Raw genomic sequence first — 25,340 nt, 5'->3', positions numbered from 1 at the left:
TGCTTTTCTTTCACATGGGATATGATTGCGGTAGAGCTGACGTCCTATAACGTACAGTCGTGATGAGGAAGGTGTTAATAAAAAAATGAACCAAGGTTTTGCCCATTTTTATTAAAAAACAAATTAAGAACCGATGTTCTACATATATAGTATAATAACTTATATTAATGCTTCTAGAGCGCACAACAATATTTACTATCACAGTCGGAAACTAAAAAAAAAACAGGTTGAAGCTATCAGAAAATAATACCGTTATGTATAGAGAATTACCAGTCTGTATAGCTATAAGATCTCATCATTCAGGCCTATTAGAAGAGGTGCAAATTGTGGATGGCTATTGTGGGAACGGGGCGCGGGACGAGTCAAGTGGTCTCTGTGCGTCTAGTAATTGTTGCACACGGACGATTGCATTAGTGGTCCAACATGTCTTCTGTTGTGTATGATGGTGTCCTCGTCCAGCTCACCCAGTAAACCTTTTATTAACAGGTCGGTAATAAGCTTTTCGCAATACAGTCTTTGGCGCTCGCTCATGCGCCGTAGTTTTCCTGCAACGTTTAGGGCTATACCCTCGAACTCATCCGCTGAGGACCCGAGGAGCTGCTTGGCTTGTTGTAACAGGTCATTAGTCTTGTTCATCTGTTCGCGGCTTCTTTTGCGTGATCGACCGGGTGACAAATAAGGGACGGCGTTGATCGTTGGAGAACTTTCACTTGGAACCGTACTCGGTGAGGTGTCTGTTTCTTCTGTTTCTTCTTTCTTAAAAAAAAATAAATCCAGGATTACAACAATATAAGATCTGGTGCAATGGGTTACAACGTTAAAGGGATGCTATCATTAAAAACCTTTTTTTAAAATTTTTTACAATACTGTGTAAGCTGCCATTTTTCTTGTGGCTGCGGGCATGCGAAGTCGGCTTTGCCCCAGGCCCGAGGCCTAGAAGTTTGAAGCCTACTCCCGTGGTGAAGATCCCGTTCCTGAAGAAAACGGAGGTGGCGCTGGAGAGTTCTCTCACAGCATTGGGGACGCCCCCAGTGCTGCGAGAGAACTCATTTGCATACCGGCAGAAAACGGCGGGCCGGAGAAGACATCTAAAGGTAGGAGACGAATAGCCTTTCTTAAGGTTATACCAACGTTTTAGGCAGAAAAAATTTAATTTTAATGATAGGATCCCTTTAAGAAATCCCTTCTCTTTTTCTGATCCGCGTTGCCGTTTTTGAGAAAGTTCTTCTTTCTTCCATATGTAAATGTGTCCCCTTTTCTGTCCAAAAACTCTCCACCGACGCCTCTGTCTTCTCTGGTCCGCCTCATCATCGGCCACATCTTCACCCAAAAGCGCTGACTGCGCCTGTGTGTCGGCCATTTTCCTGTGGCCTCTTACAAGAGTGCCCGTTCGGCCACAGGAAAATGGCCAAAGTACATGTACAGATGGTGCTTTTGGCTGAAGATGTGGCTGATGACCCGGCAAATAAGCAGCTGGCAGAAGAAGACAGAGGCGTTGGTGGACAGTTTTTGGACAGCACAAGGGGACACCCTCTGTGCTGTCTGAAAACTCATTTACATATGGAAGAAAGAGGAAATTCCGCAGGAACGTCGGCTCGGTTCAGAAAAAGAAAGGTAAGAGAAGAATCAGCTTTCTTGAGGCTATTCCAACGTGTGTTTATTTAAAATTTCTAATTCTAATGACATAATCCCTTTAATGGATCTATCTATGGAACCTATGCTACGCAAAAACTAACAATTATACCAAGGCGCTATTCTATTTACTCCTTCCATCAAAAAGATGGTGCAAAAGTAGCGGCCTGTAGTTAAAGTACCACCAGCGGTGGATGGTCAGTGACTGAAACACAAAGCAAAACCATCTTACTTGTGCATAGAAACCAATTACAGCCCAGCTTTAATTTTCCAAGAGCCAAACGTACGTAAATCGTGTGAAAACAAGATGGTGACGTGGTGGGGCAGTGGTTAGCACCGTGGCCTTGCTGGAGTCTCCGTCGTCTCACATCTCTGTATTTTTTGGTCGGAAACTGGGCGGATACTCTTATAGTCTATGGGGTCCCCGGGTGACCGCTTTTTAAGAACAGAACCCCAAACGCAAGTGTGAACCTAGTGTCAGTACAACATCTGCAAGGAGTTTGCATGGTCTGTCTATGGTATGACATGGTCTGGTATGGAACTACAGGTGATAATGAAGCGTTGGCATTGTAGATCTTCTTCAGGAGCTGAGGCTGGCACCATTCTTTATGGATCACCTTGTATATTTTTACAGCATTTTTATAGCAGCTTTCCATGGAAAAGCAGAAACCCTTGTACATTTCTAACGAAACAATGACGCTCAGCATCACAGACCAAAGTACACAATGACGTCCTATCTAGTTTCCAGCACTGCACCTTGCAAAGCCTGTACAGATTTCATATCAATAACCTGAATGCAGTTTTTGTTGTGTTCTGCGTATTATATATGTGATCACTGTGACATACGTGTACGTGGGGGTGCCACAATGAAGGATTCCATGACGTACATGTACATCATGTTACACCAAGGCAAATTCATGAAATGTTTCTAGTTCTTACCACATATAACTTAATAGCTTCGTAATTTTCACAAGAAGCAGATGGGGCTTCATCTTCTGCTTCTGGAGAGGTTTGGGAAACCTCCTGGTCCTTGGTGAACGCCAACATGTCAAAGTACCACAAGCGCGGGGTGTAAACGGGATCTGTTCCTGATCTTTTGGACGCCTCCACTTTGTTCAGTTCTTTTTTATACACGGTGCGCAGGTTCTGGATTTTATGCTTTACAAACCTGAGGTCTGCGGTGGGATAATATTTTCTGCTAACTTCTATGAGCTTTTCAAATGCCTTTGCCTTCTTCTGTCGATTGCAATAGTCAGGGCTCTTCACTTTCCACAAACAGGTGAATGAGCGGTACATGTCTATGAAATCTGTAATGAATTCTGCACTGTGCCTCTCCATAGTAAGCGCCTACAAAATACATAGCAATGAAGAGATTAGAAAAATGACAATAAATATACAGTCGTTAGAAAACAAAGTACAACCCTCTGAATTCTATAGTTTTAGTAGGACTTAATAAAAAAAACAAAAAAAACTGGTCCTTAAGAACACAAGACAAATTATCGTGTTTCATTATTTAACTAAAACTACCGTATATACTCGAGTATAAGCCGACCCGAATATAAGCCGAGGCCCCTAATTTTACCACAAAAAACTGGAAAAACTTATTGACTCGAGTATAAGCCGAGGGGGGGGGGGGGGGGGGAATGCAGCAGCTACTGGAAAATTTCTAAAATTACAATGGTCGGAGTTTTTGGGTGCAGTAGATGCTGGTTGCTGGGGAAGGGGAGGGGGTGTTTTGGTTGTCTGTCTGCCCCTTCCCCAAGCTTGAGGACTGTTTTTTTTTCCCCCACGTGGAATTCAACCTTGCTGAATATAGGGTATCTGCAGTGCTCCTATTAACCCCTTCCTGATGGAACAGGAGCACTGCAGATCCCCTATATTCAGTAGACCGGGCACTGTCAGACACAGGGATACCTAATGTGTATGTGTGTCACCGTCATTTTCTACTTTTACAAGTATTCTAGGGAAAGGAGGGATTTACAACTTTTATTTACTTTATTTTTTTATTATATTTTTTTTAAAGCTTCTTTTTTTCCCACTATTTTATGGGAGATTCTATACACTACTATTGCGGCTGGTCATAGACACCCCCCCCCCCCGTTCTTGAAAGTAGAAAAACCGTGCTGAAAAATTTGGCTTATATTCCAGTATATACGGTAGGCTAAAATAGAGATTAAGAGGATAAATATCAGCCAGGTCGTAATAAGCAAATGATCAGGAAGTGCGACCACCTCTAAAGAAAAAAAAAAAGGGGGGGGGGGGGGTTGGCAGTTTGCTGGTCTAGAGCATTCAGGCAAACATAATGCCAAGAAGGAAAGACATCAGCAATGATCTTAAAAAAGCAACGGTTGTTTGTATCTGGAAAGGATAATACATCCACTTCCAAACAATCGGACATGCAGGACTTTGTGTCCGGTTAAAAAAAACGGTTTCCCCGCGGACAGGCAGAAGACATACACAGGCGATCCCCTTTGAAAACTCATTCAAGTGAATGGATTTGAAAGCTGACCGCCGGGTTTCCGTCTCCTGTCCAGTTTCGCGGGGCAGAAGACGGAAACTGGCCGACAAGTGCAGGTGTGAAGCCGCCCTTAAATTTACAAGACAGAGATGGCTGCCATAAAAGACAGTGCCAAGTTTGGCCAAAATCAAAAAAAACCATAGCAGTGTAGACACCTCATGCCAAAAGTAGTGGCTCATAACTTGGGCCTGCTTTAAAGCCACAGACCCTGGGCCCCTTGTCGTCATTGATTCGACCGTGAACTCCTCTGTATACTAAAGTATTCTAGAATCAGATGTGACTCTGTTTATCCAACAGGTGAAGTTATGACAAATCTGGGTCTTGCGACGATCCCAAGCATACTAGCAAATCTACAACAACATGGCTGAAAAAAAAAGAGAATTCAGGTGCTGTGCTGTCTATTGAGGGGGCTCACACTACCGCCGCTGTTAGGACGGAAACCCTGGGGAAACTGAACAGGGGACGGCTTGCCGGTGATCAGCTTTATAACCAATTTATTTGAATGGGTTTTTAAAGTCCGTATGCAACCTATCCGCCTGGAAACCATTTTTTTTTGCACGGACACAAAGTCGTACATGCAGGATTATAGGTGGTGTATATGTGCCCAGGGGGATAGTTGTATGGGGATCCATGAAGCTACTGCCCTGGCCCTGTAGGGTATTCACATACAGGGAACTAAATGTTTGCACTGGATGAAAGCAAGTCTTGCTACCTCCCAGGGTAGAATTATTCGGTGCGGGTGTCTATTATATAAAGTGTATGTTTTCAGCAGGTTACTACACACACGACCAGGGTTTAACAGGAAAGAATTCAGACTCATAAAAGTGCTTACATCATTCAGTACACATTCACTCAAGCATAAGCGGCTTTGTTGGTGTAACCTATTACAAGGGGCCTACAACATTGTTGGTTAGATTCTAACTATTAAATCACAAGGCGTCCAAGCGTGTCACACACACAACAACCCGAGAGCTTCCAACGTGGAATAATATTTCATCTAAGTGCAAGGGGGCAATTCCACTTGAATAGGTGGCATAAAGTCGCGCCCATCTCTAAAAGTGCTGCTGAGTTTGCTCTATGTGCGACAAAAAACCCATCTGTAATAAAACTGAGTCAATCATCAGCCATAAGATGTCTATTAACTATAGGACAGTCCGGCACACGTATGCACACGCGTCCAGTCATGTTACAAGCGAAGGACACCCCGTGCGACGCTTATCATGTATTAGCACACAGAACCTATCAATATATAGGAACAGGCTCCCCCTGGGATGATATCAGAGCACAGAAGGATTAGGCGTCTTATATATCAGCACACAAAGGTGTCTGCTAGCGACTTGCTTTCCCAGAACCCTGAAAGGCATATCTAGCTAGCTGTGTCATAACATATTGACTAAACAGACCTTATTATAGCACTAGCTGGTACTTTACCAAGCTTTCCTAGGACCCTGAAAGGCACATCTGTCAAGGAACATTACAGAGAAAGGTGAAGGGTTTAATTAGGTGTATTTAGTACCCAGAAGTCCCTATTACAGCATTAACTGGTATGTTACCCAGCTTTTACTTGATCCTGAAAGGCAAATCTACCAAGGTATGGCACATTTATAGAAAAAGGAGTGCTATTTATTATATAAATTCTGGATACAGTATTCCCTATGACAGCCCCAGGTGTTTATGGTAGCCAGGTTTCCCAGAACCCTGAAAGGCAAATCTAGGAAGTTTTGACATGATTGGCAATTGGGGGGATTTATTTGGTATATTTAGTATAAGCAGTCCCTATTACTGCGTTATCTGGTAGGTTAATCCGTTTGTTCCGGGAAGCTATGGTATGATTTTAGAACAAGAAGGGAAATTTACTTAGGTAAATATAATATTCAGTATTCCTTATTAGAGATGAGCGAGTACTATTCAAAACTCCCGTTTCGAATAGCACGCACCCATAGGAATGAATGGACGCAGTCTTTTCCAGCGTCCGGCCGCTTAACCCCCTGCGTGCCGGCCGCTTCCATTCATTCCTATGGGTGCGTGCTATTCGAAACTCTACTCCTTATTTCATCTCTACATGCTATGTTACCCAGCGTTCCCAGAAGTCTCAAGGGGAATCCTGGCACTGGTATTGCTCGTACTATTAGGGTGAATTCACACTGAGTAAACGCTAGCTTATTCTGAATGTAAAACACGTTCAGAATAAGCGGCGTCTAAAGCAGCTCCATTCATTTCTATGGGAGCGGGGATACGAGCGCTCCCCATAGAAATGAATGGGCTGCTTCTTTCACTCCGTGCAGTCCCATTGAAGTGAATGGGGAGTGCCGGCGTATACGGCAAGCTCTGCTCATGCCGGAGCGTACACGCCAGCACTCCCCATTCACTTCAATGGGACTGCACGGAGTGAAAGAAGCAGCCCATTCATTTCTATGGGGAGCGCTCGTATCCCCGCTCCCATAGAAATGAATGGAGCTGCTTTAGACGCCGCTTATTCTGAACGTGTTTTACGTTCAGAATAAGCTAGCGTTTACTCAGTGTGAATTCACCCTTAGTACTACACTCTATTTAAGGGGTCAGCAACCTTTTTAGCCTGGGGTGCCGATTTAGATAAATTGTAAGTTTTCGACCTCCTACATCAGTGATTGCCAACAAGGTTTCAGCGGAAACCTGCCAGTGGACCCCATGCCTTCATTTAACATTATCCTGCATTTTTTGTGTTTTGGTAACAATTATTTGGTAGGGGTTCCCTAAGGAATTTTTTATTTCCCAGGGGTGCCCTGAGTCTGAAAAGGTTCGGACACACTGTCATACGTGAAATGCAAGGAGTTAACAAATCAAACTTACATTTCAATGTGATCCCTGTCCCTGATTTTTTTTTACCGAAATGATCCGTATTTGGGTTGAATATGGAGCGAAGAGTTGCCTGCAGTAAGCCCGCTTTGTGAGGGAAGAGAAACCCAAATAAATACGTTCAGCTTTATTGAAATGAATGAAGGTAACTTCAGCGGCCATATTATACTTTGCAAAGGCAATGGCTGTCCCCTGACCAGGCTACTGACCCGGACACTGTGCCTCGCGTTACAAGGAGGTTTTAGGGGGAAATTTGGTTCCCCGGTCTCGTAGGATTTTTCTCTATGCAGATTCTGCGGTAGAGACTCCAAAGCAAGTGTGAATCCAGCCTTAGTCTGCTCAGAAAATGGTATCTGATAAAGCTGAAGCATACAGATATTGTTTTCGGTAACCCATTGACTGAAACGATTAAAAATCAACCCAGTAAAGCCTGCGACTGTGGAAAAGTACATGAGGTTTATTCAGCTCCAGCATTAAATCTGGCCCAGCGATCATAAAGTTTGCTTAGGCCTGGAAGGACAAGGTGTGATCAGTCAGGCCTAGCCGGCGCCATTTATATAAGTCACTGAATCCTGCAATCATTTACATAGGCCTACATGGCTGGTGATGAACTGGTCGCAGGATGTCCTGCTGCGGGACCTGATTCTCAGTAACTATCCTTTCCTTATTTGCCTAAGACGATTCAATAGTGTAAACATTGCCTCTCACCACCTATGCCGAGTCCAGCATTTTGCATCATTTAGGTGCTGTTTTATGTTTTACGACACATTAGCCTCCACCACTCCTGAGTAACTGTTAGTTTTGATGCCTCATAGGCTATGTAGTCTCTATACTCTGAATTACACCCCGTTTCTTGCTTCTACCTGACACCGCCCACCTGACAATATAAAGCCTAAGCACCAAAACTAACATCACTTATTGCTCAAGAATGGCGGGGGTAAGAGAGAAAATTCCAACTGTGCCAGAATCAGTGACAGGACAATACAAGCGGCCATTACAGTTGGCGGTGTAGCTATAAGAAGGTGCAGAGGTAGCACTTGTCCCCGAACCCTGGTGCCTTAGGGATCAGAGGCCTCTCTGTCATATAAGAAGACTCTAATATTATGAATGGTATGTAATAGTCTATAGCCATTGTCTCCGTACCACTGTCTCCCTGCACAGTATAAGGGTGCATTCACACTACGTCACGCCAGCGTGTATCACAGCCGTACACGCCGGCGTTACAGCAGGGCTGCCGAACGCTTCCCATTCATTTCTATGGAGTCGGCCTGCGAGCGCTCCCCATAGAAATGAATGGGCTACTTCTTTCACTGCGAGCAGTCCCATTGAAGTGAATGGGAAGTGCCGGCGTATACGGCAAGCTCTGCTCATGCCGAGCCGTACACGCCGGCACTTCCCATTCACTTCAATGGGACTGCTCGCAGTGAAAGAAGCAGCCCATTCATTTCTATGGGGAGCGCTCGTATGCCGGCTCCCATAGAAATGAATGGAGCTGCTTTATACGCCGCTTACTCTGAACGTGTTTTACGTTCAGAATAAGCTTCAGTATACGTAGTGTGAATGCCCCCTAAGGCGTTACTCCGGCTATGGACAGTGATGGGACCTGATGTCACTACATCCACAAGGCTCTAGAAATAAATCTGCAAATACTGCAACACAATGATAGGTACTGTACAATAACACTATAATAATATAATAAAGTAAACAACACTGATATAAAGGTAAAGTATCATAAAACTACAATACTCAAGTACGGTGAGATAATACCACAATACTCAGGTACAGTACAATAACGCTACGATACGCAGGTAGAGTAGGATAGCACTATGATACTCAGGTACAGTATGATAACACTATGATACTCAGGTACAGTATGATAGCACTATGATACTCAGGTACAGTATGATAACACTATGATACTCAGGTACAGTATGATAGCACTATGATACTCAGGTACAGTATGATAACACTATGATACTCAGGTACAGTATGATAGCACTATGATATTCAGGTACAGTATGATAGCACTATGATACTCAGGTACAGTATGATAACACTATGATACTCAGGTACAGTATGATAGCACTAAGACACTCAGGTACAGTATGATAACACTATGATACTCAGGTACAGTATGATAACACTATGATACTCAGGTACAGTAAGATAGCACTATGATACTCAGGTACAGTATGATAGCACTATGATACTCAGGTACAGTATGATAACACTATGATACTCAGGTACAGTATGATAGCACTATGATACTCAGGTACAGTATGGTAGCACTATGATACTCAGGTACAGTATGATAGCACTATGATACTCAGGTACAGTATGATAACACTATGATACTCAGGTACAGTATGATAGCACTATGATACTCAGGTACAGTATGATAGCACTATGATACTCAGGTACAGTATGATAGCACTATGATACTCAGGTACAGTATGATAACACTATGATACTCAGGTACAGTATGATAACACTATGATACTCAGGTACAGTATGATAGCACTATGATATTCAGGTACAGTATGGTAGCACTATGATACTCAGGTACAGTATGATAGCACTATGATACTCAGGTACAGTATGATAGCACTATGATACTCAGGTACAGTATGATAACACTATGATACTCAGGTACAGTATGATAGCACTATGATACTCAGGTACAGTATGATAGCACTATGATACTAAGGTACAGTATGATAGCACTATGATACTCAGGTACAGTATGATAGCACTATGATACTCAGGTACAGTATGATAGCACTATGATACTAAGGTACAGTATGATAGCACTATGATACTCAGGTACAGTATAGCACTATGATAGTCAGGTACAGTATGATAGCACTATGATACTCAGGTACAGTATGATAGCACTATGACACTCAGGTACAGTATGATAGCACTATGATACTCAGGTACAGTATGATAACACTATGATACTCAGGTACAGTATGATAGCACTATGATACTCAGGTACAGTATGATAGCACTATGATACTAAGGTACAGTATGATAGCACTATGATACTCAGGTACAGTATGATAGCACTATGATACTCAGGTACAGTATAACAATATGATACTCAGGTACAGTATGATAGCAATATGACACTCAGGTACAGTATGATAGCACTATGATACTCAGGTACAGTATGATAGCACTATGATACTCAGGTACAGTATGATAGCACTATGATACTCAGGTACAGTATGGTAGCACTATGATACTCAGGTACAGTATGATAGCACTATGATACTCAGGTACAGTATGATAGCACCATGATACTCAGGTACACTATGATAACACTATGATACTCAGGTACAGTATGATAGCACTATGATATTCAGGTACAGTATGATAACACTATGATACTCAGGTACAGTATGATAACACTATGATACTCAGGTACAGTATGATAGCACTATGATACTCAGGTACAGTAGATAACACTATGATACTCAGGTACAGTATGATAGTACTATGATACTCAGGTACAGTATGATAGCACTATGATATTCAGGTAGAGTATGATAACACTATGATACTCAGGTACAGTATGATAGCACTATGATACTCAGGTACAGTATGATAACACTATGATACTCAGGTACAGTATGATAGCACTATGATACTCAGGTACAGTATGATAACACTATGATACTCAGGTACAGTATGATAGCACTATGATACTCAGGTACAGTATGATAGCACTATGATACTCAGGTACAGTATGATAGCACTATGATACTCAGGTACAGTATGATAACACTATGATACTCAGGTACAGTATGATAGCACTATGATACTCAGGTACAGTATGATAACACTATGATACTCAGGTACAGTATGATAGCACTATGATACTCAGGTACAGTATGATAGCACTATGACACTCAGGTACAGTATGATAGCACTATGACACTCAGGTACAGTATGATAGCACTATGATACTCAGGTACAGTATGATAACACTATGATACTCAGGTACAGTATGATAGCACTATGACACTCAGGTACAGTATGGTAGTACTATGATACTCAGGTACAGTATGATAGCACTATGATACTCAGGTACAGTATGATAGCACTATGATACTCAGGTACAGTATGATAACACTATGATACTCAGGTACAGTATGATAGCACTATGATACTCAGGTACAGTATGGTAGTACTATGATACTCAGGTACAGTATGATAGCACTATGATACTCAGGTACAGTATGATAACACTATGATACTCAGGTACAGTATGATAACACTATGATACTCAGGTACAGTATGATAGCACTATGATACTCAGGTACAGTATGATAGCACTATGATACTCAGGTACAGTATGATAACACTATGATACTCAGGTACAGTATGATAGCACTATGATACTCAGGTACAGTATGATAGCACTATGACACTCAGGTACAGTATGATAGCACTATGACACTCAGGTACAGTATGATAGCACTATGATACTCAGGTACAGTATGATAACACTATGATACTCAGGTACAGTATGATAGCACTATGACACTCAGGTACAGTATGGTAGTACTATGATACTCAGGTACAGTATGATAGCACTATGATACTCAGGTACAGTATGATAGCACTATGATACTCAGGTACAGTATGATAACACTATGATACTCAGGTACAGTATGATAGCACTATGATACTCAGGTACAGTATGGTAGTACTATGATACTCAGGTACAGTATGATAGCACTATGATACTCAGGTACAGTATGATAACACTATGATACTCAGGTACAGTATGATAACACTATGATACTCAGGTACAGTATGATAGCACTATGATACTCAGGTACAGTATGATAGCACTATGATACTAAGGTACAGTATGATAGCACTATGATACTCAGGTACAGTATGATAGCACTATGATACTCAGGTACAGTATGATAGCACTATGATACTCAGGTACAGTATGATAGCACTATGATACTAAGGTACAGTATGATAGCACTATGATACTCAGGTACAGTATGATAGCACTATGATACTCAGGTACAGTATGATAGCACTATGATACTCAGGTACAGTATGATAGCACTATGATACTCAGGTACAGTATGATAGCACTATGATACTCAGGTACAGTATGATAGCACTATGATACTAAGGTACAGTATGATAGCACTATGATACTAAGGTACAGTATGATAGCACTATGATACTCAGGTACAGTATGATAGCACTATGATACTCAGGTACAGTATGATAGCACTATGATACTAAGGTACAGTATGATAGCACTATGACACTCAGGTACAGTATGATAGCACTATGACACTCAGGTACAGTATGATAGCACTATGATACTCAGGTACAGTATGATAGCACTATGATACTCAGGTACAGTATAACAATATGATACTCAGGTACAGTATGATAGCACTATGACACTCAGGTACAGTATGATAGCACTATGATACTCAGGTACAGTATGATAGCACTATGATACTCAGGTACAGTATGATAGCACTATGATACTTAGGTACAGTATGGTAGCACTATGATACTCAGGTACAGTATGATAGCACTATGATACTCAGGTACAGTATGATAGCACCATGATACTCAGGTACACTATGATAACACTATGATACTCAGGTACAGTATGATAGCACTATGATACTCAGGTACAGTATGATAGCACTATGATACTCAGGTACAGTATAACAATATGATACTCAGGTACAGTATGATAGCACTATGACACTCAGGTACAGTATGATAGCACTATGATACTCAGGTACAGTATGATAGCACTATGATACTCAGGTACAGTATGATAGCACTATGATACTCAGGTACAGTATGATAACACTATGATACTCAGGTACAGTATGGTAGCACTATGATACTCAGGTACAGTATGATAGCACTATGATACTCAGGTACAGTATGATAGCACTATGATACTCAGGTACAGTATGATAACACTATGACACTCAGGTACAGTATGATAGCACTATGATACTCAGGTACAGTATGATAGCACTATGATACTCAGGTACAGTATGGTAGCACTATGATACTCAGGTACACTATGATAACACTATGATACTCAGGTACTGTATGATAGCACTATGATACTCAGGTACAGTATGATAGCACCATGATACTCAGGTACAGTAGATAACACTATGATACTCAGGTACAGTATGATAGCACTATGATACTCAGGTACAGTAGATAACACTATGATACTCAGGTACAGTATGATAGCACTATTATACTCAGGTACAGTATGATAACACTATGATACTCAGGTACAGTATGATAGCACTATGATACTCAGGTACAGTATGATAGCACTATGATACTCAGGTACAGTATGATAGCACTATGATACTCAGGTACAGTATGATAGTACTATGATACTCAGGTACAGTATGATAACACTATGATACTCAGGTACAGTATGATAGCACTATTATACTCAGGTACAGTATGATAACACTATGATACTCAGGTACAGTATGATAGTACTATGATACTCAGGTACAGTATGATAACACTATGATACTCAGGTACAGTATGATAGCACTATTATACTCAGGTACAGTATGATAGCACTATGATACTCAGGTACAGTATGATAGCACTATTATACTCAGGTACAGTATGATAGCACTATGATACTCAGGTACAGTATGATAGCACTATGATACTCAGGTACAGTATGATAGCACTATGATACTCAGGTACAGTATGATAGCACTATGATATTCAGGTACAGTATGATAGCACTATGATACTCAGGTACAGTATGATAGCACTATTATACTCAGGTACAGTATGATAGCACTATGATACTCAGGTACAGTATGATAGCACTATGATACTCAGGTACAGTATGATAGCACTATGATACTCAGGTACAGTATGATAGCACTATGATACTCAGGTACAGTATGATAACACTATGATACTCAGGTACAGTATGATAACACTATGATACTCAGGTACAGTATGATAGCACTATGATACTCCGGTACAGTATGATAGCACTATGATACTCAGGTACAGTATGATAGCACTATGATACTCAGGTACAGTATGATAACACTATGATACTCAGGTACAGTATGATAGCACTATGATACTCAGGTACAGTATGATAGCACCATGATACTCAGGTACAGTAGATAACACTATGATACTCAGGTACAGTATGATAGCACTATTATACTCAGGTACAGTATGATAACACTATGATACTCAGGTACAGTATGATAGCACTATGATACTCAGGTACAGTATGATAGCACTATGATACTCAGGTACAGTATGATAGCACTATGATACTCAGGTACAGTATGATAGTACTATGATACTCAGGTACAGTATGATAACACTATGATACTCAGGTACAGTATGATAGCACTATTATACTCAGGTACAGTATGATAACACTATGATACTCAGGTACAGTATGATAGCACTATGATACTCAGGTACAGTATGATAGCACTATGATACTCAGGTACAGTATGATAGCACTATGATACTCAGGTACAGTATGATAGCACTATGATACTCAGGTACAGTATGATAACACTATGATACTCAGGTACAGTATGATAACACTATGATACTCAGGTACAGTATGATAACACTATGATACTCAGGTACAGTATGATAGCACTATGATACTCAGGTACAGTATGATAGCACTATGATACTCAGGTACACTATGATAACACTATGATACTCAGGTACAGTATGATAACACTATGATACTCAGGTACACTATGATAACACTATGATACTCAGGTACAGTATGATAACACTATGATACTCAGGTACAGTATGATAACACTATGATACTCAGGTACAGTATGATAGCACTATGATACTCAGGTACAGTATGATAGCACTATGATACTAAGGTACAGTATGATAGCACTATGATACTCAGGTACAGTATGATAGCACTATGATACTAAGGTACAGTATGATAGCACTATGATACTCAGGTACAGTATGATAGCACTATGATACTCAGGTACAGTATGATAGCACTATGATACTAAGGTACAGTATGATAGCACTATGATACTAAGGTACAGTATGATAGCACTATGATACTCAGGTACAGTATGATAGCACTATGATACTCAGGTACAGTATGATAGCACTATGACACTCAGGTACAGTATGATAGCACTATGACACTCAGGTACAGTATGATAGCACTATGATACTCAGGTACAGTATGATAGCACTATGATACTCAGGTACAGTATAACAATATGATACTCAGGTACAGTATGATAGCACTATGACACTCAGGTACAGTATGATAGCACTATGATACTCAGGTACAGTATGATAGCACTATGATACTCAGGTACAGTATGATAGCACTATGATACTCAGGTACAGTATGGTAGCACTATGATACTCAGGTACAGTATGATAGCACTATGATACTCAGGTACAGTATGATAGCACCATGATACTCAGGTACACTATGATAACACTATGATACTCAGGTACAGTATGATAGCACTATGATACTCAGGTACAGTATGATAGCACCATGATACTCAGGTACAGTAGATAACACTATGATACTCAGGTACAGTATGATAGCACTATGATACTCAGGTACAGTAGATAACACTATGATACTCAGGTACAGTATGATAACACTAAGATACTCAGGTACAGTATGATAGCACTATGATACTCAGGTACAGTATGATAGCACTATGATACTCAGGTACAGTATGATAGCACTATGATACTCAGGTACAGTATAACACTATGATACTCAGGTACAGTATGATAGCACTATTATACTCAGGTACAGTATGATAGCACTATGATACTCAGGTACAGTATGATAGCACTATTATACTCAGGTACAGTATGATAGCACTATGATATTCAGGTACAGTATGATAGCACTATGATACTCAGGTACAGTATGATAACACTATGATACTCAGGTACAGTATGATAGCACTATGATACTCAGGTACAGTATGATAGCACTATTATACTCAGGTACAGTATGATAGCACTATGATACTCAGGTACAGTATGATAGCACTATGACACTCAGGTACAGTATGATAGCACTATGACACTCAGGTACAGTATGATAACACTATGATACTCAGGTACAGTATGATAGCACTATGATACTCAGGTACAGTATGATAGTACTATGATACTCAGGTACAGTATGATAGCACTATGATATTCAGGTACAGTATGATAACACTATGATACTCAGGTACAGTATGATAGCACTATGACACTCAGGTACAGTATAACACTATGATACTCAGGTACAGTATGATAGCACTATGATACTCAGGTACAGTATGATCTATGTACAACTATGTGAAGATAATACAGTCGCCTGATAATAAGCTGGACCATATAAGAACTAGGCCTTTGTGCACGACCATTACTTGAAGGCACTTGGAATGGCCTCCAAAAATCTTTAGTAAAATGTTCACTGTTACCAGCTCTGCAGTCATGGCTGGAGCTTCTGGCACAACCGCTGGGTGTTCAGCACAGCGCCAAGAGGTTCTGCAGCATCGTCATAGCTGCTAACAAGTGACTAGCCATTTGTGTAGTGTGCCAAGAGTAAGGCCTGGGCTATACAGTGACTTTAAGGGCAACTCCCATTGCACAACCAAAGATGGTCGGGTCACCCTGCGACTCCTTCCCTCCTGGCAATGCATGGCGTCACACTACAGGCCTTAGAGAGCCGTGACATACTTGCAGTCCCTTATAGTTGAGCATTGCTTGCAGCACACTGAGGCTCCAGTCCCACAGTAATGGGATCTGTTTTGAAGCGTCTCGCTCTGACAAGTGTTTACGTATCCAAATTAGCGCCGCGTTACTCCGTGGGAACGGGGCCTAAGGGTCGCACTGAGACTTTATTCTCTAATATAAGTAAAGGAGTCGCAGGGTAACCCAGCTATCTGTGGTCGCTCCCAAAATCACAAGTAGTATTCGCCTAAATGGATAAATTGGTGGCAGCCGGTGATGGTAACATACAACATACAATATGTATTCATCTGAGGGAGGTAGTATATACTGTATATACATCTGTAGCTGTTATGGCATATGTGCACCTGGCACACAGTATGGGGTATATGTATCTGGCACACTGTATGGGGTATATGTATCTGGCACACAGTATGGAGTATATGTATCTGGCACACAGTATGGGGTATACGTACCTGGCACACAGTATGGGGTATATGTATCTGGCACAGTATGGGGTATATGTATCTGGCACACTGTATGGGGTATATGTATCTGGCACACAGTATGGGGTATATGTATCTGGCACACAGTATGGGGTATATGTATCTGGCACACAGTATGGGGTATATGTACCTGGCACACGGTATGGGGTATATGTATCTGGCACACGGTATGGGGTATATGTATCTGGCACACAGTATGGGGTATATGTACCTGGCACGCGGTATGGGGTATATGTACCTGGCACACGGTATGGGGTATATGTACCTGGCACACGGTATGGGGTATATGTATCTGGCACACGGTATGGGGTATATGTATCTGGCACACTGTATGGGGTATATATGTATCTGGCACACAGTATGGGGTATATGTACCTGGCACGCAGTATGGGGTATATGTACCTGGCACACGGTATGGGGTATATGTATCTGGCACACGGTATGGGGTATATGTATCTGGCACACTGTATGGGGTATATATGTATCTGGCACACAGTATGGGGTATATGTATCTGGCACACAGTATGGGATATATGTATCTGGCACACGGTATGGGGTATATGTACCTGGCACACAGTATGGGGTATATGTATCTGGCACACAGTATGGGGTATATGTATCTGGCACACAGTATGGGGTATATGTATCTGGCACACAGTATGGGGTATATGTACCTGGCACACGGTATGGGGTATATGTATCTGGCACACAGTATGGGGTATATGTATCTGGCACACAGTATGGGGTATATGTACCTGGCACACAGTATGGGGTATATGTATCTGGCACACTATGGGGTATATGTATCTGGCACACAGTATGGGGTATATGTACCTGGCACTTTTATTATGTAGGTATGGCTGGCAATACATTCACATGACAGTATTTCCCATCAGTATTTAGAAGCTACAGCCAGGAATGTGTCCTAACCCTGGAGTAAGGGGCAGTATACGGGATCACTGGTCAGTCTGGGCAGGATACACTTCTGATTTTGGCTTACAATTATTGGCCCAGATAATGCCATGTGAATATGGTCTTATAGAATATCTGTGACTAGCAAACATGAGGCATCTGTAGCTGGCACACACTGTAATGGGTATCTGTTATGATGCATCTGCAGCTAGCTGGCAAAGTTATGGGGTACCTACAGCTGGCAAAGTTATGGGGTACCTACAGCTGGCACACACAGTTATGGGGTACTTACAGCTGACACACACAGTTATGGGGTACCTACAGCTGGCACAGTTATGGGGTACCTACAGCTGACACACACAGTTATGGGGTACCTACAGCTGGTACACACAGTTATGGGGTACCTACAGCTGGCACAGTTATGGGGTACCTACAGCTGACGCACACAGTTATAGGGTACCTACAGCTGGCGCACACAGTTATGGGGTACCTGCAGCAGGCGCAGTTATGGAGTACCTATAGCTGGCACAGTTATGGGGTACCTACAGCTGGCACAGTTATGGGGTACCTACAGCTGGCACACACAGTTATGGGGTACCTACAGCTGGCACACACAGTTATGGGGTACCTACAGCTGGCACACACAGTTATGGGGTACCTACAGCTGGCACACCCAGTTATGGGGTACCTACAGCTGACGCACACAGTTATGGGGTACCTACAGCTGGCATACACAGATATGGGGGACCTACAGCTGGCGCACACAGTTATGGGGTACCTACAGCTGGCATACACAGATATGGGGTACCTACAGCTGGCACACACAGATATGGGGTACCTACAGCTGGCACACACAGTTATGGGGTACCTACAGCTGGCATACACAGATATGGGGGACCTACAGCTGGCGCACACAGTTATGGGGTACCTACAGCTGGCATACACAGATATGGGGTACCTACAGCTGGCACACACAGTTATGGGGTACCTACAGCTGGCGCACACAGTTATGGGGTACCCACAGCTGGCACAGTTATGGGGTACCTACAGCTGGTGCACACAGATATGGGGTACCTACAGCTGGCATACACAGATATGGGGGACCTACAGCTGGCATACACAGATATGGGGTACCTACAGCTGGCACAGTTATGGGGTACCTACAGCTGGTGCACACAGATATGGGGTACCTACAGCTGGCATACACAGATATGGGGGACCTACAGCTGGCACAGTTATGGGGTACCTACAGCTGGCACAGTTATGGGGTACCTACAGCTGGTGCACACAGATATGGGGTACCCACAGCTGGCACACTATTTGCAGTATTCTCAGCTGGCATCTGTACATTACTTTTATTAACTTTGAGGCCATGACAAGGCGGCAGGGAAGAACATAGAGTAAATCGGCCACAGATCGGTGATATGTGCGGTAAGTGCCCCTCGGAGCCGGGCACAGGGCACGGGGTTGCCGGGCACATCTGCGGCCACTATTTGCCAGGCTGCTTTGTTCTGCTGATGAATCCTCCGGCCGCCATGTGCGGTCACTGAGCGCGTTCTCACACAGCGACACAGAAGATCGCTCTGTGTGAACGTAGACCTCCCGCCATGTCGGCCGCTAGCAGACAAGGTGCCCGCTGTCCTGTGCCCCGGTGTGCTGTACCCGCTGCCCTGTGCTGTGTCCTCTGGGCTGGCTAGAGGGCGGACTCTTGTGTGCCCGCTCGGGGACTGGCCAGGGTCACCCTGTAACCTATGGGAGTCGCCGCGCACAGGCCGCCCCGCACTCCTTCCTCCGCCCGGCCGGCGGGTGTATTAATGTGTGCTGGTGCCCCGGACACCGCATAGCCTACCCCAGCAGTCGCCGTCCCCTGTTCCTGCGCTTCCCGTCCCGAGAGCCGAGCCACCGCCGGGCTCAACCTCCTCCTCTTCCGCCCGGGCGCCCGCCTCCACCCGGCAGCGCCAGCCATGCGCGACTATGATGAGGCGACCTCTTTCCTGGGGGACTGGGGACCCTTCCAACTCACCATCTTCTTCCTGCTCAGCGCCAGCATCATCCCCAATGGCTTCACCGGCCTCTCCGCTGTCTTCCTGGTGGCCATCCCCGAGCACCGCTGCCTGGTGCCCGACACTGCCAACCTGAGCCAGGCTTGGAGGAATGTCAGCATCCCCTGGGAGGAGACGGACGGGCAGCGGGTGCAGAGCAGGTGCTGGAGGTACAGGCTGGAGACCCTCCGCAACTACTCAGCCCTGGGGCTCATCCCTGGCCTGGACATCAATGTCAGCAGCATCGCCAAGGAGAAGTGTCTGGACGGCTGGGACTATGACCGGGACCTGTACCAGTCCACCGTGGTCACCGAGGTCAGTGCCCTCCATGTCTGCCTATAGCATATCATACATACATGATGGATGGGACACAGGTATATACCCTTTGTACCTACTGCAGGTATATAGGTCACCTCCCTTATGGCACTGCATAGGTTAACAGTAACATAGATCAGTCATTGACTCCCATTGTACAAAAAAACAAATGGACCCTAATATTTGGCCGACATAAAATAGGAAATAAATATTTAATACTCATTGAAACTTCAGTGGAGGTCAAAGAAAGTAAAGGGGTCAAGGTCATCAGTCACCATTTAGGGCTCGTAACCCCCTGTAAATGTAATGTGTCCTCATCTTCCAGCCCCTGATACAAACTGCTATAATGTATACAGATACTTAGTTACTGTATACACAGCCCTGCAGAACACTCAACTCTGCTGCATGTTGTGGATTTGTTATTGGCTGTAAACCTTTGCCATAGTCTGTATTACCAGTTGTCATTCCTGACGGGTCACTTTCTTACTACACCATGAATGGTCCTGCTGCTGGTGATGAGGACCTGCACAGCGGAGAGGGCTATGTATTCCTCAGTCCTATGTGGTCCTTAATACACCATGAATGGTCCTGCTGCTGGTGATGAGGAACTGCACGGAGGAGAGGGCTATGTAGTCCTCAGTAGTAGTCCTCAGTCCTATGTGGTCCTTACTACACCATGAATGGTTTTGCTGCTGGTGATGAGGACCTGCACGGCGGAGAGGGTTTTGTAGTCCTCAGTCCTATATGGTCCTTAATACACCATGAATGGTCCTGCTGCTGGTGATGAGGACCTGCATGGAGGAGAGGGCTATGTAGTCCTCAGTAGTAGTCCTCAGTCCTAGTCCTCAGTCCTATGTGGTTTTTACTACACCATGAATGGTTTTGCTGCTGGTGATGAGGACCTGCACAGCGGAGAGGGGTATGTAGTCCTTAGTCGTATGTGGTCCTTACTAGAGATGAGCAGATATACTCGATCGAATACCTCCGCCGCATAGCTCCCAGCGGCAGAGAAGAAGGGAGGAGAAGTAAAAATTTGAAGCCCCGGAAGTGTTTTTGCACCAGGAGCTGTGCGGCCGAGGTATTCGATCGAGTATATTCGCTCATCTCTAGTCCTTACTACACCATGAATGGTCCTGCTGCTGGTGATGAGGACCTGCACAGCGGAGAGGGCTATGTATTCCTCAGTCCTATGTGGTCCTTACTACACCATGAATGGTCCTGCTTCTGGTGATGAGGACCTACACGGCAGAGAGGGCTATGTAGTCCTGAGCTTGCTGTTCTGCCCTGCTCTAATAAATTGGTGTTGGCCAGGGGAAGGAACATTGTGTACAACCGTGCTGGACTGTCCTGACTTTGGACTATAAGATGCAGGAGATTTATAGCAACAAGGTGCATATTCTATTTTAAAAAAAACATGATAAAATATTCCTGAGTTTTTTTCTTTACTGTATACATCTATATGACAGGGGACGAGTCGGTTCATTCTATTCAGTGTAAGGGTTGCTGTTGGAGACTGGCCAAGTGTTCGCAGGTTTGCGCTCTTTCGTCATACATTGTGTACTACATTACTATTTTCCTCCCATAGTGTTTAATGAAATTGAGCATTTACGCTACATAAAAGATTCCCGTAGGCCGTCGTCTGTAAGCTAAGTACATCAATAGGAGAAATCCCGGTCTGATCAGTGTCTGAATGAAGAGCTGTCCGTTTCTGAATGTGAACAGCAATGTCTCCATTCACTGCAATGCAAGCTTTATATACATATAACAGGGTGCCCCCTAGGCTCTTGTATTTCTCATTTATTTTCCAAGCTTCCATTTTTTACTATGCCATATGCAGATGCTAACAGGACAGAATGGATACAGTAATATGCTTGCCCAAAGAGCTTGCAATCTGCTCTTACCGATCACCTTTGTGAGGGCTGTAAACCTGCTTGTCGAGCTGCTATTCTCAGTATCGACGGCTGGCACTGCGGATATGGAAATATCTAACCTGGAATATGCATATGACTCGGGGTGGGGAGAGCAGTCGCTGCTTTCCAGGAATTTGTTCTTCAGCCCAAAGCTATGTGTTTTAGGTTGTGTGTGTGAATTGGCCTCTAACCTCAATATTGTGCTGAAGTCTTGCAACCTGCCCGGGGTAAAGATTCACAAAATCTAGTCTATGCAGAGGAACGCGGGGAAAAAAACTGTATAGTAAGTTTCCTTCTGTTTGTTTTTGTCCTCCTGGCATCTGATCTATAATATTATATATATATATATATATATATATATATATATATATATATATATATATATATAGATAATTATTATTATTATTGCTTGGAAAACAACCAATGAATTCTGAATGGTTCTATATGTTTCAAGGAAAAATTGCACAACATCAGGTTTCGTAACACATCTTTTTTTTTTTAAATGAAAATTAAGTTTCTTTCTATAGGGAATGTTACCCCGCAATATACAGATGTAGCAGAGTTAGCCCCCCTTGCACGCGATTGTATGAATGGTCAGTGTGCTATCTGGGTTTTTTCCCATTCGTTTCTATGGGCCCATACACATGACTGTGAATTTCAGGGTCCTAGGTGCAGGCTGATAGTCTGGGCGCAAAATATGGAACAGGTCCTGTTGTTGCCCTTCTTCCACGGCTCGTATTCATTGATTGAAAGTGGCGGTGGATGGGCCGCACACAGGTGACATGTGTGTCCCCCTGTACGTTACGGGTCTCTTCCTGAGGCTGCTGATTGGCCTTAGCAGTCACATGACCACTGAGGTCAATCAGCGGATCTCAGGAGGAGACCCAGGAGAGGTTGACGGAGCAGAAGAACAAGGAGGCGCCGAGAGAACACCAGAGTATCAGGGACAGGTGAGTATACGGGAACCAAAAAATGTGGCTCCCAGTCTTACCCTTATACTCCTACTGAAGACTGGTATCTGTTATAGACTGAACCCAGGACATGCATGTCCTCCCACCACGACCTTCATAGTTATGTATACATCACCTTACAGATAGCCATTGATAATAATAATATGTCAATATTACAACAGTGTCTCAAAGTTCACTAGGCTTGGCCGATACTCTATGTTGTGAAATCAACACAAATTTTTTCCTCTAGTCTGGTAGGTCAACGTGCTATGCAAGGGTCCAGGAACTTCTCCTGTTCGCTGATCTATTGGACTACTGCCTATGCCAGGGATTAGGAACATCTTCCCTAGTCTAGTGGGCTAATGTCCTATGCAAGGCTTGACGGACATATCCCCAATTTGCTATTATCCCCGAAATGCTGCGGCACATTTTGCACTTGTCTCTGAGACTGTGGGCATGTCCAATAAAGAGGCAACTGCCTTCCTCCCCTATCTATTACTGATACTGTTCTGCCAGGAGTAACTGTACAGTCGCAAACAAATAGCTTAGAAAAGCTCAAGTGACCATAATATAGGAGATCCAGTAACACTGGACTGTAAATACGGGGCAGATACATTCAGCTAAAACACTAGTAAAAGTTATTAATGGGTATAATCATGAAAGCACTTGCTTTACAACAAAAAAAGTAATCTGTGAGATTTACAGAATCTTCAGTCCTTTGCATAGAGCAACAGTCCTGCTCCTCTGGATGTCTTGCTTATATAGAGTATCTATGGACGGACATCCTTGGTAACAAAAGAGAAACTGCAAATTAGCTAGAGGAAAACACTTTCTAGGAACTTTGTAGAGGTTTATCAGGAAGAAAGCAGCCACATTTCTAATAACAGTACATTTTGGTCTAGAATCACGTTCTATGAAATGAGACTAAGAAATGGAACAGTAACCTATATCCACTGTCAAGAGCAGAAAATGAATGTCTTGGTTCTAATACATAGTAAATGTGCTAGAATATGTTCTAGCATGGTGGCTCAGTGGTTAGCACTGCAGCCTTGCAGCGCTGGAGTCCTAGGTTCAAATCCTGCCAAGGGCAACATCTCCAAGGAGTTTGTATGTGTTTGCGTGGGTTTCCTCCGGGTACTCCGATTTCCTCCCACACACCAAAGACATACTGATGGGGAATGTAGATTGTGAGCCCTATATGGGACAGTGACTGACAATATCTGTAAAGTGCTGTGGAATATCATGGCGCTATATAAGTAAGCATAATAAATAAATGTTGTATATACTCTGTATGTCTGCGGGCGCTGCAACACAGATGTGAAGGTGCAACTTGAAGATGACTGACTATTTCCTTGAAATTCTAGCCCACACGAACTATATACTGCCTCGTGATCCCCGAAAGGAGAAGTCTGCATATCTTTCGTGACAAGACCATGTGTCCCACTAAATCTTTTGTTCCTCTTAGGTTTGGCTAGTCCCATGGCAGGAATGAAGACGAATACTAAAGAATTACATTATAGTCACTGGTGAATAAGGGCGGCTTCACATCTGCGCCCGGTCTCCGTTTTCAGGTTTCCGTTTTCTGCCCGAGAAACTGGACAGGAGACGGAAACCCAGCAGGATTGCTTAAAGGGCGCAGGCGTGAACCCACCCTAATGTGAATAGGAGCCTCCACATTCACTTGCAGATGTCAGAGGAGATAAGATTGGGCAATTGCTCAAACCTTTTGTTCTCTGGTAGATAAGCTTCTTGTAGGGGCCTGGGTCATGACACATGTACTACTGAGCTAAGTGTGCACATGTACAACAGAGTATAGCTGTCGGCGGAGTGGCGGAGTGTATGGTCGGCCTCAGGATGCATTCATAGGACTATTCTTTAGACACAATACATTGACCCTGTAAGGTGACAGTTCACTATATGCATTGCATGCTGGCTGTGTT

General features: G+C 43.3%; 2 protein-coding genes across 2 annotated transcripts in view; one reads left to right on the top strand and one right to left on the bottom strand.

The window, feature by feature from the left end:
• Positions 1–116: 116 nt before the first annotated feature.
• On the bottom strand, positions 117–20,119 carry LOC142203932 (uncharacterized). The gene is made up of 3 exons (XM_075275045.1): positions 20,033–20,119; positions 2,572–2,979; positions 117–756 (listed from the first exon to the last, which is right to left on the bottom strand). Exons 2-3 carry the CDS (start codon positions 2,968–2,970, stop codon positions 382–384), a joined length of 774 nt encoding a protein of 257 aa, XP_075131146.1. The 5' UTR covers positions 2,971–2,979; positions 20,033–20,119; the 3' UTR covers positions 117–381.
• The window catches only part of LOC142203917 (organic cation/carnitine transporter 2-like), a 21,861-nt gene continuing 16,634 nt past the window's right edge, over positions 20,114–25,340 (top strand). Inside the window, exon 1 of the mRNA XM_075275023.1 lies at positions 20,114–20,540. Within this exon, the coding sequence (XP_075131124.1) occupies positions 20,148–20,540 (393 nt within the window). The 5' untranslated portion in view covers positions 20,114–20,147. The remainder of the gene's footprint in view (positions 20,541–25,340) is intronic.

This window comes from Leptodactylus fuscus, chromosome 5 (genome assembly GCF_031893055.1).
Source record: "Leptodactylus fuscus isolate aLepFus1 chromosome 5, aLepFus1.hap2, whole genome shotgun sequence".
Lineage (NCBI taxonomy): Eukaryota > Metazoa > Chordata > Amphibia > Anura > Leptodactylidae > Leptodactylus > Leptodactylus fuscus.
This window is presented reverse-complemented; position numbering and strand designations above follow the sequence as displayed.